Source organism: Thamnophis elegans, chromosome 7 (assembly GCF_009769535.1).
Source record: "Thamnophis elegans isolate rThaEle1 chromosome 7, rThaEle1.pri, whole genome shotgun sequence".
Taxonomy (NCBI): Eukaryota; Metazoa; Chordata; class Lepidosauria; order Squamata; family Colubridae; genus Thamnophis; species Thamnophis elegans.
In genome coordinates, this window is record NC_045547.1 from 60,724,165 (window position 1) to 60,743,918 (window position 19,754).

Here is a 19,754-nt window from a genome sequence, read left to right on the forward strand (position 1 = left end):
AAGTTGCTCGGTTTTGGTCGGACTTGGACTCCACCTCTGCAGATCCACCCAAGTCACAAGGGGATTACTTGGCAAACCATCTCTGGGATGAGTTTCAGGATGTTGCCTCTGGGGATGTGGACAAGGCCATACGAGCTGTGAGTGCCTCCACCTGTATACTGGACCCGTGTCCCTCCTGGCTGGTTGCCAACAGCAGTGAGGTGACATGTGGCTGGATCCAGGCGGTCGTGACCGCCTTCCTTCGGGAGGGGCACTTCCCCGCTGTGCTTAAAACGGCGGTGGTGAGACCCCTCCTGAAGAAACCATCCTTGGATCCAGCCGTTTTTAACAATTACCATCCAGTGTCCAACCTCCCCTTTGTTGGGAAGGTTGTCGAGAAGGTGGTGGCCTTCCAGCTTCAACGGTCCTTGGAGGAAGCTAGTTACCTTGACCCCTTCCAGTCCGGCTTCAGACCTGGTTACAGCACAGAAACCGCTTTGGTCGCATTGACCGATGATCTCTGGAGAGCCAGAGATGGAGGCCATGCGTCCATCCTGGTTCTCCTTGACCTCTCGGCGGCTTTCGATACCATCGACCATGGTATCCTTCTGCGACGACTGCGGGAGGTGGGGGTGGGAGGCACTGTTTTGCAGTGGTTCTCCTCCTACCTCTCGGACAGGTCGCAGTCGGTGTTGGTCGGGGGGCAGAGATCGTCCCTGAGGCCCCTAACATATGGGGTGCCGCAGGGTTCGGTCTTATCCCCCCTACTATTTAACATATACATGAAACCGCTGGGCGAGATCATTCGGAGGCACGGGATAAAATACCATCAATACGCGGACGATACTCAATTGTATCTGTCCGCCCCGTGCCAACTCAATGAAGCGGTGGACGTGATGAACCGGGGCCTTGAGGCCGTTAAGAACTGGATGAGTGCTAACAAACTGGTACTCAACCCAGACAAGACCGAGTGGCTGTTGTGTTTCCCTCCCAACAATTTGGCCAGTGTTCCATCGCTCAGGCTGGGGGGTCAAATTTTACACCCCTCAGATAGGGTTCGCAACTTGGGAGTCCTCCTGGACCCACAGCTGACTTTCGACCATCATTTGTCGGCTGTGACCAGGGGGGCATTTGCCCAGGTTCGCCTGGTCCGCCAGTTGCGACCCTACCTGAACCGGGAGGCCCTCGCAACAGTCACTCGAGCCCTTGTGATCTCTAGGCTGGAATACTGCAATGTGCTCTACATGGTGCTGCCCTTGAAGTGCATTCGGCAACTGCAGTTAGTCCAGAATGCAGCCGCGCGAGTGATAGTGGGCGCACCGCGGTTCGCCCACATAACACCTATCCTCAGCGACCTGCACTGGCTACCTGTTGATCTCCGGGTGCGCTTCAGGGTATTACTTACCACCTATAAAGCCCTCCATGGTAGTGGATCTGAGTACTTGAGAGACTGCCTCCTGCCGATTACCTCCCTCTGACCAATTAGATCACACAGATTGGGCCTCCTCCGAATCCCATCCGCCAGTCAATGCTGACTGGCGACTACGCGGAGGAGAGCCTTTTCAGTAGCAGCGCCGACCCTGTGGAACGACCTCCCTGTTGAGATTCGCACCCTCACCACCGTCCAGACCTTCTGCACAGCCCTTAAGACCTGGCTATCCCATCAGGCCTGGGGATAAGTTTCTAATTCGCCCCACCCGAGTGTTGAGTGTTGAATGAAAGTTGTGTTTTTACTGTTTGTTTTATTCACATATTGTTTATGTCTCTGTATTGCACCCCCGTTTTCCTATGAATGTAAGCCGCCCTGAGTCCCCTCAGGGAAAAGGGCGGCCTATAAATCCCAAATAAATGAAATGAAAATGAAATACCCTGTGGATGTTATAGAAATAAAATGAAGAAACTGCATTTGGCCCAGTGTCTGAATAAGAAGTTATCCAAAGCGGGAAAGAAAACCATCTGTATAAAAGAAACAAGTTATTTCAATAGATTTAATTACTCTGCCACTGTATTTTAAAAATGTCTGTATGTATTGCTTTATGCCTTCTCATATTTTGAATGTTTAATTGCTTGATTTATACTTTATATTTCATTTGTTCTCTACATTTAATGCTTGATTTATTCTCTACATTTAATTAATCATCTACGTTTAAAAGGTAGGCATTTAAAGAGGCATTTGACAATTTAGTACAAAGTGGCATAGAATAAATCTAGAAACATTGACTTTATTCTGCAATAAACAATATTTTTTACTATAACCATCCAAAATCAATAATTTATTTGTCAAATCAAAACACCAAAGTTATTTATGTTCCTGTTCTATAATTTTATATATTGTATTTCATTAACTTCAGTGATGATCTTCAGAAACTTCAAATGATAAGTTAACATTTTTGATAATATGTACAGTTTATGTATATATCACAAAAATTATTAGTATGTCCAGATTCTCTGGTTGTCTAAATTGCACTCTAAATGTTTTATCTATTTATCACTTTGTTCTACTTCATTTCTTTTTTTCTTTCTGCAAATAGGTAACTCCAGTACAAATTGTTACAAAGTCTTTCTTTGTTTTTCCAGCATACAATGAATTAGTAACATATAATAGTTTTTACAATTTTTCAACAGGCAAAACCGTTCAAGAAATAAGCCTTTGATGACAGCTAAATGGTCAAATCTTGGGTGAGAACCAAAAAGTGTATGGGGGGGGGGAACCACCCAGAAAGAAGTCAGGAACACAAATGTCCATGTTGTCATTTGGATTAAGTCTATGAAGTAATCAGGAAACAAGCTGACTTGAAGGAATAAATGTATCTTAAAAGTTATGCAAAGTTGTAGCTATGATCAAATTTCTGTTACAACAATTATAATTATTTGAATTTTTAGATAAATCCAATGAAAACCCTATTATTTGCACTAAAGGAAACATTCTACTCAAACTGAGATTAGAGTCATTAAACACCGTATTAAATTATTTGAGAATGAAGATGTAAATTGCAATCTAAAGTTCATAAAAGTGTATTTACATGAGAACTAATCACCTTTTCTTAAATGCAGTAGATGATTATATATCTGGGATCAATTACTCTTTTAAAGTTAAAGTAATTCTGTAGTTCATTTTATGTATTGTTATTATTAGCCCATAAGTCTCTTGTGGCATGAGAAGCTCTTTTTTTGAATATAATTTAGTAGATAGATGTTTTTTAACTATGAGAAATTTAAAAATGGGAGTAAACGAGAGAAATATACATACAAAACAAGCAATTTTTTATATTTTTTCATATTTCATTACTAATTTTAAACAAATGAGTATATTTCATCATTTTAAAAATCCTGAAAATCACTAGTTGCAGTCCTTGACTTATGACTAATTTCTTAACAACTGTTCAAAATTACGACAGACCCAGAATAAGTGATTTATGATCTGTAAAGCACTTCTGATTGTCATAAAATATTGTGCCACTCTATCCCATAGTCACATGGCCATATTTTGGGAACTTGACAACCAGCTGTTCTTTACCACCAATTACAATGGTTAAAGCATTCTGTGGTCACATGACCGTAGTTTGTAACTCCCTACCCCCCAAATGCCCATTTAGATGAATTGGTTTACACTTATGACTGCAGTGTTCACTTAACCACTATTGATTCACTAAATCAGCAGTCCCCAACCTTTGAGGCTTGGCCCTGTGAGGCAACAGGGGAACCAGGCTACGTGAATGGCAGGCCATTGCACTTGTGTTCATACACAGCTCAACTTGCACAAGCAGCACACAACTCAACTTGTGCAAGTTTAACTGCACACACAATGGCCTGCTTCTTGTACATATTGAGCTGTGCACGAATATTCAGGCAGCCCTATTGTGAATAGCTCACAGCCCCATATTGGGCTGTCGCCAAGGGGACCTCTGCACTAAATGACTACCAAAAGAATATCATCAAATAAGGTCTGGTCACATGGGTGCCTTGATTTATGACAATTACAATTTACAATAATAAATCCAATTGTAATCCAAAATTAAGGACGACCATAAACAGGATACAAAATCAGAAACAGCAATCATAGCAACAGTACAAGTCATATAATAAAATTGTGGACTACAATAAATTCTGCCTATACTACTAGAAGTCTATTCTCATTTTAACAAACTTTTAAAAAATCATTTAAAAATGAAAAAAAAATACATTGCTGGAAGTTTTTTCTTCCATTCTTTTAACTGGATTGTGCTTGAATTTCTAATTATAAAGACATTATTTTGTTACTTAACCTTTAGGATTTCTTATTTAGAAAAAGACAACATTCAACTAAGGGTATCCTCCACAGTCAAGGAAAAAGATAAAGGTAACATTAATTTTTTGTACTCATTTAATATTATTTGCCACTAAATGAAATCCATTCAGAAGCCAAAATATATATCCAACTGGACTGTTTTGTACAGAAAATATTTCATATGTTTCAGCTCACTATAAAAACCCTTTGATATTTTTTCTATGAAGTGGAAGTCAATGTACTAGGTAGTTCATATGTTGAATGAATACATAAAACTATTTAGAAGTGTTTTTACATAGCTGGATTTATTGTGATTCTCCTGTGGCTACTTGATTTCATGAGCCAGTTCTTACATCTTTCCCTGCTAAAGGCACTGATCATTATAGGATTTGCTTTGATCATTAATGTAGCTATTAAGAAAAATCTTTTAGTTATTAGGAATCTATCAATACTACTCTACGTTTTATAGAAGGTAGAAGAAGATAGACAAAAATAAAGATAATTTCTTGAAAACAAATGGTATTTATGAAAGGCTATACATTAGCACTGATATAGTTTTATTCAGATTTTTGGACATTCCCTGACATTTTTCTCAAATGCAGATAGATGCAGTGGATGAATGACGAACCATCCTAACTTGTGTTTCTATAATTTCTAGAACTACACATTTTAAATCTGGCTAAAGAAATGCATTGCAGTCATGGTAAGAGAGAATCTGAATCTCACTATTATTATCATTATTTAAGATTTAATCTAACTAAGGACCTAAGAACTGTTAAGGTAATGCCTGAGTTGCTGTTGTTGTTGTTATTTCTAGTTAAAGTGTTACTACATATAACCTCAAAACAGCTCATTATGAGGCTATTCATGTTGAAAAACATTTTTAAAATCTGGGAGGGAAGACCATTAAATCTTGTGTTAGTTATTTTGCCGTATCTGGCTAGTAGAAGGAATGGTGTATTAATTGAATGCAACAGTATTAGAAACATTGAGCTGAACCACTGATTTAATATACTTAAGCATTTTTAATGGTTCCCTTTCCCTCCCTATAAAACAGATAAAGATACACTACCTCATATCAGGCAGGTCATCACTAGCCCGCATTTGGACTTAAATCCTAATTTTGACCCCAAAATCAAAGAATACTACACTGAGGTGCCTTTTGATCTTTTGACGATCAAGATTAGAGCAGAACCCATGAATTGTCAAGGCGAAGCTCACTTGGATGAGAGACAAGGACCAAGGTAATTGGAATGGTGGGTGATGCTCTTGGGATGTACAATACAAATCCTTAAATTCTACTTACCAGAAAAATTGCAACATGTTTATCCTTAAAAGCGCCACTATTAAGTATTATTGGGATCCCCAGGCTTTGGAAGGGCAGTTTTCCCATAGCAATGCTGATTATGACAGCATACAAAATTTCTACAAGAACCTATTGATATATAGTTCCCTTTTAAGATGCTGTCTTGCCGTTTCTTCATAGCTTTGGATGTAACACAAATGTGCATGCATGACCATTCATAAGAGAAAGAAAAATGGCCCAATTTTGGCAAATTTACAGAACTATTTGCATCCCCATGCATAAGTAACTCTGTGCAGGCAGTTTTGTATTTCTAGCCATGAAATGAGCAGAAACCAGATTCCTGTGTTTGAATACGAATCCTAATATTTGTAGTGTTTGTGTGGCTTGTTTTATCATATATAGATTAAACTTGTGCAAAGCTTCCATGAAGGTGCATGCAAAAGTAGTCTTTTGACATTGCTTCACAAGCAGCACAACCCCCTAGGAAAGCACAGCAATTGTACTGTGTCACTTCTTCCTTCCAAGGCCTCATCCAAGAAATCCATTTAATGGGAGAGGCTTCTAAACTTGTGCCTGCTTTCTACAGAATGGATATCACACTTACTTCTGCTTTCCCCCACCATTAGGACAGCTACAAGGTTTCTAATAGGACAGATAACTGATGGAAATTGAAGTCCAACTGATCCTAATCTCAGCAAAGTAGCTTTTATCTACTATAGTTAAAGAAAGTGGTACAACATTCAAACTTTATGAGCATACTGGATCAATAAGGAAGGAGAGGGTTCATAATTTTATTCAGCTACAAGTAGCCCTCAAGTTATGACCACAATCAGTCCAAAATTTATGTTGCTAAGTGAAACATTTGTTAGTTTGTTAAGTGAATAATGTTTGCTAAGTGGATTTTGCCCCATTTTATGACCTTTCTTGCCACCATTGTTAAGTGAATCACTGCAGTTGTTAAGTTAGTAACATGGTTGTTATGTGAATCTGCCTTTCCCGTTGACTTTGCCTGTCAGAAGATCGCAAAAGGTGATCACACAACTCCAGGACATTGCAACCGTCATAAATATGAACCAGTTGTCAAGCGTCTGAATTCTGATCACATGACAATAGGCATGTTGCAATGGTCATAAGTGTGAACAATGGTCATAAGTCATTTTGAATGGTCACTAGGTGAACTGCTGTAAGTCAACAACTACCTGTATTTTGTCTGAATAGATAGTTGAATATGATTAAGAGGGACAGAGCCATGTTAGCTCTGTCTAAAAAAAATTCTTTAGTTTCTCCATGCTCAGCAAGGAAGTCTGCAATTGAGAACCTGATTAAGCCCAGATTCCAAGTGTTTAGAAGTTTCTACTCAACTAGATGCAAGTAAAAGAACTATGTAGATACCACAACCTTATAACAGAACAATATAACAGAGCTATCTAAGAGTCCGAGAATGGTTCTGATATGCGTTTCTCTTCCTGCAGTTCATATGCCTTGTTTTTTCTGATAACACATTGAGCTTGGCATAGTATTTATGCATTAAGACAATTTGGAAATCTTAAAACAGCAGCACCACAGAAAGATAATACTGTGTACCATCACAAATAATTTATTCTCTCCTTACACAGCTGTAAAAATACTTTTTGAATATTTTAGTGTATGATAAAATGTACAGATTACTTATTTCATTAATGTTCTATTCCCCCCCCTCCCCGCATTTTCCTTCTATTCTAACAGCTCTGCACATTACCCACTTGGATTAGGTATAAACATAGTAATTATTGTGGTAACAGACAAGTCTCAATCAGTCAATGAGATTGTGAGCATCTACAAAATCATCATTTTCCGTGAAGACCGTCCAAGCTTGCCATTATTTGATGATTTCATGCTGTGTGGTTTTGTACAGGTACTTTCTAAATACAGTTAGCAAACAAATGTTTTATCCATGCACCATGTAATTTACTTATCAATGGTGAAGGAAATCAATAGTTTTTTGGGGTTTAATACCTCTTGTATTGTGTTCCTACTTGCTTCTGTTATTTTAGTCAGTCCAGATTTTCTACTCTTGCAAGATCTTGTGGAGGTGACTGTTTTCTACAAAGGTTCATGGATTCCTAATAGAGTATATGCTTTGCAATTGGAATGTCCTTGATTCACATCATAGACTCTGACAAGTACAGGTGAAAATCCAGGAAGTCAATACAAAACTAGGTATACCAATAGTTTAACTCTCAACACAGATAGGTTTTAATCACTAACCCACTACCAAATTACAAAAATGTGTTTTTACGCCAGAACAGTAAAAGCCATTTTAAGGCACAACAGGCTGGCTGTCTTAACAGAGCACAAACACCGAGAGGTGTCAGAGGTGTCTTACCCCAACAGTATTTGTTTCCAGAAAGTAAGTCATCTGTGTACCAAGTTTGGTTGAAATTGCTCGAGACATTCCAGAATTATGCTGGAACATACACGCACAGCCGTTTTTATATAGAGAGATAGGAGTCTGCAAAAGCAGTCTGTGTTTTCTTTTTAAAAAATCTTCATAGACCGACTTTTTATGGTGACAGTATTTTTTTTTCTTTGTCCTAAAGTACATTTCTACTGCTGGCTGAATTTGCCTATGCCAGAGATCAGAGACTTCCATGGTTTCTTTTCTTTTCTTTTTAGCAACTAGACACCTGTTCTAGGAGCCAAAGGAGCAAACGGCCTGAGATCTTCTTTAGACACTTGATTAGGCACAACTGGACTTGTGCATTGGAGAGAGAAAAGGTCAAAGACAGTGGTGTGGTCTTTCTCACAGTGGGGTTTCAGTTGAAAGTCCAATCCTGGGACTCTTTTCTTTCATGTCTAATCCTGTTAGGATAATCAAGTTTCAGTGCAAACTGATATCATGATGAAGGATACAATACAAAGAAAAAAACTGAGTAGTTTCCAGACTGCCAATAATTCTCATGTGTTTGAGTAACCCTGGATTAAGTTCAAGGCTACTCAGAAAAGTAGTATACGGTTCCAAAGCTGTGCAACTCCTAAAAGTACAAAACGATTGTTATTTCATTTTTTCTCTAATAGTATTATTAAGAGCAAGGATAAAGGTTTGAGCCATAATGGCATCTTCAGCAGCTGAAAGTTCCATTGTTTGTATTACAGCCTAAAATAAGAATAATTTTTCTGGTAACAACGAGGTTATGGATTTATGTTTGACTGATATTAGTTTGATTGTATTTAAAATGCACCTTCTAGCCCCATGATGGCGTGCCACAGATGGCATGCAGAGTCCTCTCTGTGGGCACGTGAGACGTCACCCCAGGTCAGCTCCACCACACATGCGCATGTGCCTCCCACCACCCAGCTGGTTTTTCGCTCTCTGCAACACGTGTGTGGTGGGTGGGGCGCATGTGGGAGATGTTTGTGCATTCGTGCAGGGGAGTGGAGGGGCCACATGCACATGTGAGGGGGTCAGGGAGCACAAGGGGTGCACTTACATGCGTGTGGGTGGGGCACACACGGGAGGTTGTGCGTGCATGCGTGGGGCATGGGGGGGTGGGGGGTTCGCACATGCATTGCATTATGAGGTCACACGTGCTTTCTGCATGCAGCTATGAAAAGGTTAGCCATCACTGTTCTAGCCTAATAAGAAAGAAAAGATATAATTATAACTTAAGTTCAATGTCTATAGAATTAAATAACATAACAAGCAGTTCTAGAATTAACAAATTTAATAAGACTTGTCAATTCAGATCCCTTCGCTATGAGAAAAATGAAATTATTTTCAACAAATTACTCTAGAATAACTAACACTTATCCTGAATTATGTGATACGTAACAAATAAAATTACCCAATAATGAATTTCATTTCATAAAATGAAATGAATAAAAAAATCCATTTTTTTCTGTAGCAGACAAACAAAATGGAACCTAGATCAAATAAAATTTGAAACCCAAGATACTTTACCACAACTTGAAAAGTCATATGTCACTATATAGAATTTATATATAAAGTGGAGAAATACACATTAGGAAAATGTATTAAAGATGTTGATCATCAGCAACATAATTCCATTTCTAGAAAATACATAGCTTTATAACAGTAGTGCAGTGAAACTAATGAAGGAGAGAAGCACCGGCTCCGTCCGGTGGAGCAGAAAAACGCTGAAATAAACCGGCGTTTTGGATCGAAGCTTCACAAAGCAGGGGTCCCTGCAACGGAGCGAGATCCAGGGGACCTGAACAAACACTTTCTTGGAGGGTCGACGCTCCCAGACGTCCTCTGGCCCACGCGGCAGCCCAGAGTGTGCTTTGCAGCGCTCATTTAGGCTGGTGGAAATGGCGGCGCTGCGCTGAAGGCTTCGCTTCGGCGTTTTAAGTCTTTGGTGTTTTAATAATCTACAAGCAGCTTCGGACCAGCGTTTTATGATCCTTTATGGTCCTAGCTTTTAGCCTTATTTCTTTCGCTGACTGGGAGGACCTTGGTGCCTTATTTGTCTTTCGGAGGACTATTGTTATCAAAGGAGGTGGGTGATTCGAACGATGCTGGATGAGGCAAGGCAGCTGGTTTTTTCCCGGCTGCTGTAGTCTCTCTAGGCCCCCCCCTCCTCCTCTACTCTGGTGGATTATATTACTGGATGCTCTTGGCGTTTTTCGACATCTTTGGCCCTGTCTCCTTGGAATTTCTTTAGACTCTGTTGGCTGACTTTATAGAGGGGCAGTTGGTTTGATATGGGGCGGTATAAGACCTGGCAGCTGGCCTTGCGGCCATTACCATGACCCCTTAATCTACTCCCTAGGCCTTTTCTACAGTACGGCCTCCCCTCTCTTCCATGGCCCTCGGTTTGCTCTTACTAATACGGGACTTTACTATATGGTTCCTTACTCACAGCTACTGGACATTGGACATTGGACTTACGATCTAGTCCTGGTTGGTACGATCATTGCTGCCCATTGTTGTTAAGAGACTCCATCTTAGCCCCTTTGGAGCTTCTATCCCAATACCATCTATACCATCTTTACCATCTATCACGCAAGAAGAGAGAAGACAAAATCTTTCTCCCTCTTTATATTTCTGCGAACCCACCGGACTGGACTTTTTGTGATCCCACCTACAAACTTTACCCGAACTTGCACGTTTTTTACATCTTTTAATACTTGCGCAATTATTCTTTGTATGGGGAGTGCCTGTGGTACGTATGTATTTGATTGAATGAGCCCACACTTTTTAACTTTGTAATTTGTTTAATTCCTTTTTTATATTATATTGCTGTATTTTAAATTTCTGTAGGGGTGTGAGTGAGTGAGTGTTTGGGTGTGTAAGCGAGATTGGGATGGGAACCAGGTTCCCCCACACTGAGTGCTTTGCAGAGGTGTTGGGGGGATCTGGGCCTACTCCAATCTCAGGATGACTGATTCGAAGGGCCTGTCGGGAAATGTGGGGGCTATGGGGATGGGCGGAGGGACTACGGACACGGGAGTGGGCCAGAGCATTACGGTCTTAACAGGGAGGGGCAGATATGGTGGGGACTTTAGGGCTGGCCATTACCGGGGAAGGAGGGCTCGCTAGGCCAGATGGCATGAGTAATCAGGACCCTGGTCTCAGGCTGCTGTCGCTAAATGCCAGGTCTGTAGTTCATAAGGCTCCCCTCGTCCAGGACCTAATTTTAGACGAGAGGGCAGACCTGGCATGTATTACTGAAACCTGGCTGGGCCCGGAGGGAGGAGTCCCCCTCACTGAAATGTGCCCAGAGGGTTTTCATGTGCTTCATCAGCCGTGACCCCAAGGAAGGGGTGTGGGTGTGGCTATTGTTATCCGAGAGTCTCTAGTACCTCGTAGGATCCCTGCTCCGGAGCTTGTCGGGTGTGAGTCCTTGCTGGTGAAGTTGGACCTCAAGGGTCAAGTGGGCTTGCTGTTAATGTACCTGCCTCCCAACAGCGTTGCAGCAGCCCTCCCCTCGCTCCTCGAGTCAGTAGCTGAGCTGGCAGTTGAGTTTCCCAGGCTTATGGTTCTGGGGGATTTCAATTTGCCTTTGCTCGGGGAACACTCTGATGGAGCGCAGGAGTTCATGGCTTCCATGACAGCCATGGGCTTGACCCAAGTAATTCGGGGCCCGACTCACTCGGCGGGTCACACGCTCGACCTTGTATTCCTCTCAGAGCAGTGGAGTTGTGATCTTGGTTTGAGGGGTAGTGAGACCTTACCCCTGTCATGGTCGGACCACTACCTACTGAGGCTTGACTTTCGGAGACCAAACCCCCACTGTAGGGAGGAGGAACCGATTAGGTGGTTCCACCCCAGGCGCCTTATGGACCCTTTGGGCTTTCAGACGGAGCTTGGTGTTGTTCCTGATACCCTCGCTCGCAGTCTGGCGGAGACTCTGGTTGCTGCCTGGAATTCAGCAGTGGCAGAGGCTCTTAACCGGATTGCGCCTTTATGGCTGATCCAAGGCAGTGGATCCAGGAGGGCTCCTTGGTTTACTGAGGAACTCCGGGAGATGAAGCGCCGTAAGAGATGCCTAGAGCAACGATGGAGATCCAGTAAGTCTGAGTCAGACCGAGCGCTTTTAACATCCAGCATCAGAGCCTACCTCTGGGCAATTAGGACAACTAAAAGAACACACATTGCCTCTCTGATAGCTTCCGCTGAGTCACGCCCAGCCGCCTTGTTCAGGATAATCCGTTCCCTCCTAAACAGGAGGGATACGGGTGACCCTTTGCAAGGCAGAGCTGAGGACTACATCCAATTCCTCGCGGATAAAGTTGCTTGGCTTCGGACGGACCTGGACTCCTATTGCGCAGAACCAGCCGAGGCACCAGGGGAGAATCTGGATGGACATCACTGGATTGATTTTCAAGCTGTTACCCCTGAGGACGTGGACAAGGCCATGGGAGCCGTAAGTGCCTCCACATGTGTGCTGGACCCATGCCCCTCCTGGCTGGTTGCTAACAGCAGGGAGGTGACACGGGGCTGGATCCAGGCGGTTGTTACCGCCTCCCTTCGGGAGGGGTTCTTTCCCCCCACTTTAAAGGCGGCGGTGGTGAGACCCCTCCTGAAGAAGCCATCTTTGGATCCAGCCATTTTAAACAACTATCGTCCAGTCTCCAACCTCCCCTTCGTGGGGAAGGTTGTTGAGAAAGTGGTGGCCTTTCAGCTCCGGCGGTCCTTGGAGGAAACCGATTATCTAGATCCCTTCCAGTCAGGATTTAGGCCTGGCTACAGCACGGAAACCACTTTGGTCGCGCTGATCGATGATCTCTGGAGATGGGATGGAGGTCATGCCTCCGTCCTAGTGCTCCTTGACCTCTCAGCGGCCTTCGATACCATCGACCATGATATCCTTCTGCGACGACTGCGGGAGGTGGGGGTGGGAGGCACTGTTTTACGGTGGTTCTCCTCTTACCTCTCGGACAGGTCGCAGTCGGTGTTGGTTGGAGGGCAGAGATCGACCCCTAGGCCCCTGAACTGTGGGGTGCCACAGGGTTCGGTCCTCTCCCCCCTCCTGTTTAATATCTACATGAAGCCGCTGGGTGAGATCATTCGACGGCACGGGATAAAATACCATCAGTATGCGGATGATACACAGTTGTATCTGTCCACCCCGTGCCAACTCAGTGAAGCAGTTGACGTGATGTGCCAGTGCCTCGAGGCTGTTAGGGTCTGGATGGGGGTTAACAAGCTTGTACTCAATCCGGATAAGACCGAGTGGCTGGTGTGTTTCCCTCCTACTAATTGGCCAAGTTTTCCATCTCTCAGGCTGGGGGGTCAAACAGTACGCCCCTCAGACAGGGTTCGCAATTTGGGAGTCCTCCTGGACCCACAGCTGAGTTTCGAACACCATCTGTCGGCTGTGACCAGGGGGGCATTTGCCCAGGTTCGCCTGGTGCGCCAGTTGCGTCCCTACCTGAACCGGGAGGCCCTCACAACAGTCACTCGTGCCCTTGTGACTCTAGACTGGACTACTGCAACGTGCTCTACATGGGGCAGCCCTTGAAGAGCATTCGGAGACTTCAGCTTGTCCAGAATGCAGCCGCGCGAGTGATCGTGGGTGCACCTCAGTTCACCCATGTAACACCTATCCTCCGCGAGCTGCACTGGCTGCCTATTGGTCTTCGGATACGCTTCAAGGCGCTAGTCGTCACTTATAAAGCCCTTCATGGTATTGGACCTGGGTACTTGAGAGACCGCCTGCTGCCAATTACCTCCAATAGACCGATCAGATCCCACAGATTAGGCCTCCTCCGAATTCCATCCGCCGGCCAATGCCGACTGGCGACTACCCGGAGGAGAGGCTTCTCTGTGGCTGCTCCGACCCTCTGGAACGAACTCCCCGTGGAGATTCGAACCCTCACCACCCTCCAGGCCTTCCGCAAAGCCCTTAAAACCTGGTTATTCCGCCAGGCCTGGGGCTAAAGAACTTCTGCCCCCCCTTCTCGAATGGTATGGCTGTTGTGTGTTTTAAATTGTGTATTGTTTGTTTGTCTTTTTTATCCCCTGTTTGTACCTCCTTTCCCTTGACTGAGTTATGAGCTGCCCTGAGTCCCCTTCGGGGAAAAGGGCGGCATATAAATGAAATAAATCCTAATCCTAATCCTAACTTAGAACTAAGGAGAAATTTTCTGACAGAACAATTAATCAGTGGAACAGAAGTTGCCTCCAGAAGTTGTGAATGCCCCAACACTGGACGTCTTTAAGAAGATGTTGGATATCCATTTGTCTGAAGAGGAGTAGGGTTTCTTGCCTAGGCCGGGGGTTGGACCAGAAGACCTCCAAGGTCCCTTCCAACTCTGTTATACTGTTCTGTTCAATGTTTAATTGATTATTTGAAGAAGAAGAAAAGTAATTCATTGAAGATTTTCACTCCTTCCACATCATCATAATTTGTTTTTCTATTCTGCCTTTAAAATTGAGAAATTTCTTTTTTGGAGCTCAGATTGGAAGTAAGGATAGTGCAATGAGACCATACAAAAGCAAAAAGGATGATTGGCTCAGCCCATTATATATTGAAGCATCAGGATTTCACAAATAGTGGTACTGATCATGTTACAAACAGATCTGTTAAAGCCTTGATCTAGGCAGCCTGAGCCTGTTTGGGTGACAGTTTATATGACAGAACTAAGATGAAGGATGAAACTTTTCCATCTAAAAATACATGGCAACAGTCACTCCTTATTACCTCTAGGCTGGATTATTAAAATGCACTTTGCATGGGGCTGCTTTGGAAGACTACCAGAAGTTGCACTGGTACAAAATGCCCCCTTCCCTTCACTGATATATAAAAAGTGCTGGGATGCTAAAACACCATGCTATTTCTCAGAAGGTTTCTAAGTTCAGTGTCCTTGTCATCAGTTATAAAGCCCTGCAGGCATAACACCTAGATAGAGTCAGAATTAGAACAGCTGGAAGGCACCTTGGAGGTCTAGTCCAGCCCCCTGTTCAAGTAGGAGACCCTATAACATTTCAGATACTTTCAGGACTGCAACTTCAAATGCAACTGCTCTGTCCAGTAAAGATAAAAGTAAAGGTTTCCCTCGCACATATGTGCTAGTCATTTCCAACTGTAGGGGGCGATGCTCATATTCGTTTCAAAGCCAAAGAGCCAGTGCTGTCCGAAGATGTCTCTGAAGTCATATGGCAGGCATGACTAGATGCTGAAGGCACACAGAACCCTGTTACCTTCCCACCAAGGTGGTCCCTATTTGTCTACTTGCATTTTTTACCTGCTTTCAGATACTTTCAGGACTGCAACTTCAAATGCAACTGCTCTGGATGCTATCAGCTCCTGCATCCTCACCGTCTCTGGTGATGGCCACACCCCTCCCCCACATTATGATGACCTTAACTTGGGCTTATATTTTGCATAGGGCTTATATTAGGAGCAAACTAAAAAATCAGGCTAGGTATTATTTTCAGGATAGGTCTTATTTTCAGGAAAACTTTGTATATGGCAAAGAGCTTCACATTAATTATAGTAATTAGTAATTTAATAAATTTATATGCCGCCTAATCCCGTAGGACAAGATAAAAGTTAAAAAGTTAAAAATATAAAAATAAACAATTTAAAAACAACACGCCATACATTCCATCTTGGTGGGGCTGGACCTTGTTTGTGAAGTCAACAGCCCCAGGCCTACCAGAATAGCCAGGTTTTAGTGGCTTTTCGGAAGGCCGAGAGAGTGGGAAGGGTCCGGATCTCTATGGGTAGATCGTTCCACAGGGCCGGAGCAGCTACAGAGAAGGCCCTCCCCCTAGGGGCCACCAGCCGGCATTGTCTGGTCAACGGCACCCGGAGAAGGCCCAACCTGTGAGATCTTATCGGTCATTGGGAGGTATGTGGCAGGAGGCGGTCTCGCAGATATCCAGGTCCTAAGCCATGTAGGGCTTTAAAAGTAATGACTAGCACCTTGAAGTGCGTTCGGAGACCAATAGGAAGCCAATGCAGCTCGCGGAGGATGGGTGTAACATGGATGTATCTAGGTACACCCATTATCGCTCGTGCGGCTGCATTCTGGAACAACTGTAGTCTCCGAACGCTTTTCAGGGGCAGCCTCATGTAGAGTGCATTACAGTAATCGAGCCTTGAGATGACGAGGGCATGAGTGACCATTCAAAGTGCCTCCCGGTCCAGGTAGGACCACAACTGGTGCACCAGGCGAACCTGGGCAAAAGCCTCCCTGGTCACAGCCAACAGGTGGTGTTCTAATATCGGCTGCGAATCCAGGAGGACACCCAAGTTGCGGACCCTCTCTGAGGGGTGTAAGATTTCACCCCCCAGGCTAAGGGATGGAATGTCTGAACTATCCTTGGGAGGCAACATCAATAGCCACTCAGTCTTGTCTGGATTGTGTGCAAACTTGTTCGCTCCCATCCAGACCCTGACAGCCTCCAGGCACTGGCACATCACTTCCACTGCTTCGCTGAGTTGGCACGGGGCAGACAGATACAGTTGGGTATCATCTGCATATTGATGATATTTAATCCCGTGCCGGCATATGATCTCACCCAGGGGCTTCATGTAGATATTAAATAGGAGGGGGGGACAGGACCGAGCCCTGCAGCACCCCATATTTGAGGGGCCTAGGGGTCGACCTCTGTCCTCCAACCAGCACCGACTGCAACCTGTCCAAGAGGTAGGAGGAGAACCACCGTAAAACGGTGCCTCCCACTCTCCAGTAACCGTCGCAGAAGAACACCATGGTCAATGGTATCAAAGGCCGCTGAGAGGTCAAGAAGAACTAGGATAGAGGAATGTCCTCTATCACTGGCCCGCCAGAGATCATCGGTCAGCGCGACCAAAGCAGTTTCGGTGCAGTAACCAGGCCTGAAACCCGACTGAAAGGGATCTAGATAGTCTGTTTCATCCAAGGTCCATCGGAGTTGAAAGGCCACCACCTTCTCAACAACCTTCCCTACAAAAAGGAGTTTGGAGACTGGATGGTAGTTATTAAGGATAGCTGGGTCCAGGGAAGGCTTCTTAAGGAGGGGTCTTACCACCGCATCCTTCAGAGGGTGCGGGAAAGATCCCTCCTAAAGAGAGGTGTTAACAATCCTCTGGAGCCAGCCTTGTGTTACTTCTCTGCTGGTCGAGACCAGCCAGGAGGGACAGGAGTCCAGTAAGCAGGTGGAGGCACTCACCGCTCCCATGGCCTTGTCCACTTCCTCAGGAGCGACAAGCTGGAACTCGCTCCAAGAAATCCGATCAAGGCCCTCCCCCGGCATCTCAGTTGGTACTGTCCAAGTGGAGTCCAGGTCCGTCCGAGCAACTTTGTCCAACAGAAACTGAACAAATTCCTCAGTTCTTCCCTGTAAGGGCTCTCCCACACCCCTCCCTTTCAGGAGGGAGCAGGTTATCCTAAACAGGGCGGCCGGGCGAGATTCTGCAGACGCAATAAGAGCGGGAAAATGAGCACATTTTGTCGCCCGTATCGCCACTAAATAAGTCCTAATAAAGGCTCTTAGTTGTGTTCAGTCGGATTCGGAATTACTAGCCCTCCAATGTCGCTCTAGGCGTCTCTTTTGGCGCTTCATCTCCCGGAGTTTCTCGGTGAACCAAGGGGCCCTCCTGGATCCACTGCTGTGGAGAGGCTGCAAACGCGCGATCCGGTCTAGAGCCTCAGCCGCCATGTATTCCAAGCAGCGACCAAGGACTCTGCCGGATTGTGGGCAAGGGAGTCAGCTATCTCTCCAAGCGCCATCTGAAATCCCAAAGGGTCCATCAGGCGCCTGGGGCAGAACCACCTAATCGGTTCCCCCTCCCTGCAGTGGAGGAGTAGTTTCTGAAAGTCAAGCCTCAGTAGGAAGTGATCTGACCATGACAAGGGCGAGATCTCAATGCCCTTCAATTCCAGATCATGTCTCCACTGTCCCGAGAGAAACACGAGGTCAAGCGTGTGACCCGCTGTATGAGTCAGACCCTGAATTACCTGGGTCAAGTCCATGGTTGTCATGGAAGCCATGAACTCCTGTGCTCCTTCTGAGCGTTCACCGAGAGATGGCAGGTTGAAATCCCCCAGTGCTATCAGCCTGGGGAACTCAACCGCTAGCTCAGCTACTGACTCGAGGAGCACGGGCAGGGCTGTTGTAATGCAGCTGGGAGGTAGGTACGTTAAAAACAAGCCCACTTGACCCCCTAGGTCCAACTTCACCAGAAGGGACTCACACCCGAAAGTCTCCAGAGCAGGGATCCCACGAGGGATTAATGACTCTTGGATGATGGCTGCCATTCCCCCACCCCTTTTCTGGTGTCGTGGTTGGTGGAGCACCTGAAACCCTTCTGGGCACATTTTTGAGAGGGGGACTCCTCCCTCGTGGCCCAGCCAGGTTTCAGTAATACATGCCAGGTCTGCCCCCTTGTCTAATATTAAGTCCCGGATGAGGGGGGGGCTTTATGAATCACAGACCTGGCATTTAGCAACAGCAACCTGAGACCAGGGCCCTGACATCTCTTGCCACTCGGTCCTTGAGTTGAGCTATCAGGGCCGGAAGGAGGGATTGCTGTGACGTAGCGAACCCTCCTTCCCCGGTAATGGCTAGCCCTGTAACTCCCGTCATTCCTGCCTCTCCCAAACGTGACCGGGATGCTCCGGCCCATCCCTGTCCCCGTAGACCACTCCTCCCCTCCCGGGTCCCCCATTCTCCCCAGCAGGCCATTCGTACCATACACTCTGGGATGAGAGGCGGATCCGGGCCCCCATCCACTTCTGCTTCTGCACTCAGTGAAACTATAGTAGCAGGGATATAGTAGCTGGGATATAACAATGATTTAATCTTGATTGGTCTCATCTTGTGAACCATGGTTTACCAAATATAGCTACATAGACAGCATAGTAAGGTAAAGCCAATGCATTTCAAAGGTACCTGCATAACATAATTTTTGTATGCTTGAATTTACATGCAGTATATTGTAAATTCGTAGTATCTGAAAAATAGAGGCAAAAATCTAGGAAGTCATTACAGAACTAAGTAGGGCTAGCATGCCTTTCGGTTCCACAAATATCCGTATCATCATCTAGTGGTTATCAAACTTTTTGCAGTCCAGATACAATAACCCCAATATTAGTCATCTTTTAATGAGCCATAACCATATACATTGCCATATTGTCAAAGGCATGCCAGACAATTGAGAAAGGCAGGATAGTCTTACCAGTACTTAAATTAAATGATGAAGTTTAAGAAGAGGCTTTAATGTAATTTAATTTAATTTAATAAAGTTCCCCAAAATATGTCTTCTCCATTTTAGCCCAAACCCCTTGAACCTTCTAAAATCTAAGCAGATTTTACAAAAGATCATTCTCTTCTCTTCTGTAATTTGAGCATTGATTTCACTGCACGTATTTCATTGTTAAATCAATCATCCTATCTGGTCAATAGTTAGATCCATATTTTCAATAATGAATGGCAGGAGATCATCTGTGAAGAAGGTAAGTAGATCCCTGACAATGATCAAATTATAAAATTTCTCTATATCATCCCCTCTTTACTGAAGCCCAAACATTATGCTATTTACAACATTAAAAAAACATAGACAGGTATGATCTTTTCCATGATGATAAACCTAAATGATATTTGGTGGGGGAAATGATTACTTCAAGATAAACCATTGTTTGCAAAATATCAGTTAAAGACATCTCTCTGGACTTTCGGTGAAATGTAGGGTGAGGTTCACATAAAATATAAGTCTAGATACTTGGGCCTATATGTGCAATATTGTATGTATTTCTGAAGGACTT

At 44.4% G+C, this 19,754-nt stretch overlaps 1 protein-coding gene across 1 annotated transcript in view; it reads left to right on the top strand.

Annotated features, from left to right (window-relative positions):
- CPED1 (cadherin like and PC-esterase domain containing 1) overlaps positions 1-19,754 on the top strand; it is a 118,863-nt gene that overhangs the window by 73,397 nt on the left and 25,712 nt on the right. Inside the window, exons 13-17 of the mRNA XM_032222152.1 lie at positions 2,605-2,658; positions 4,251-4,318; positions 4,905-4,949; positions 5,304-5,490; positions 7,278-7,446. Of these exons, the coding sequence (XP_032078043.1) occupies positions 2,605-2,658; positions 4,251-4,318; positions 4,905-4,949; positions 5,304-5,490; positions 7,278-7,446 (523 nt within the window). The remainder of the gene's footprint in view (positions 1-2,604; positions 2,659-4,250; positions 4,319-4,904; positions 4,950-5,303; positions 5,491-7,277; positions 7,447-19,754) is intronic.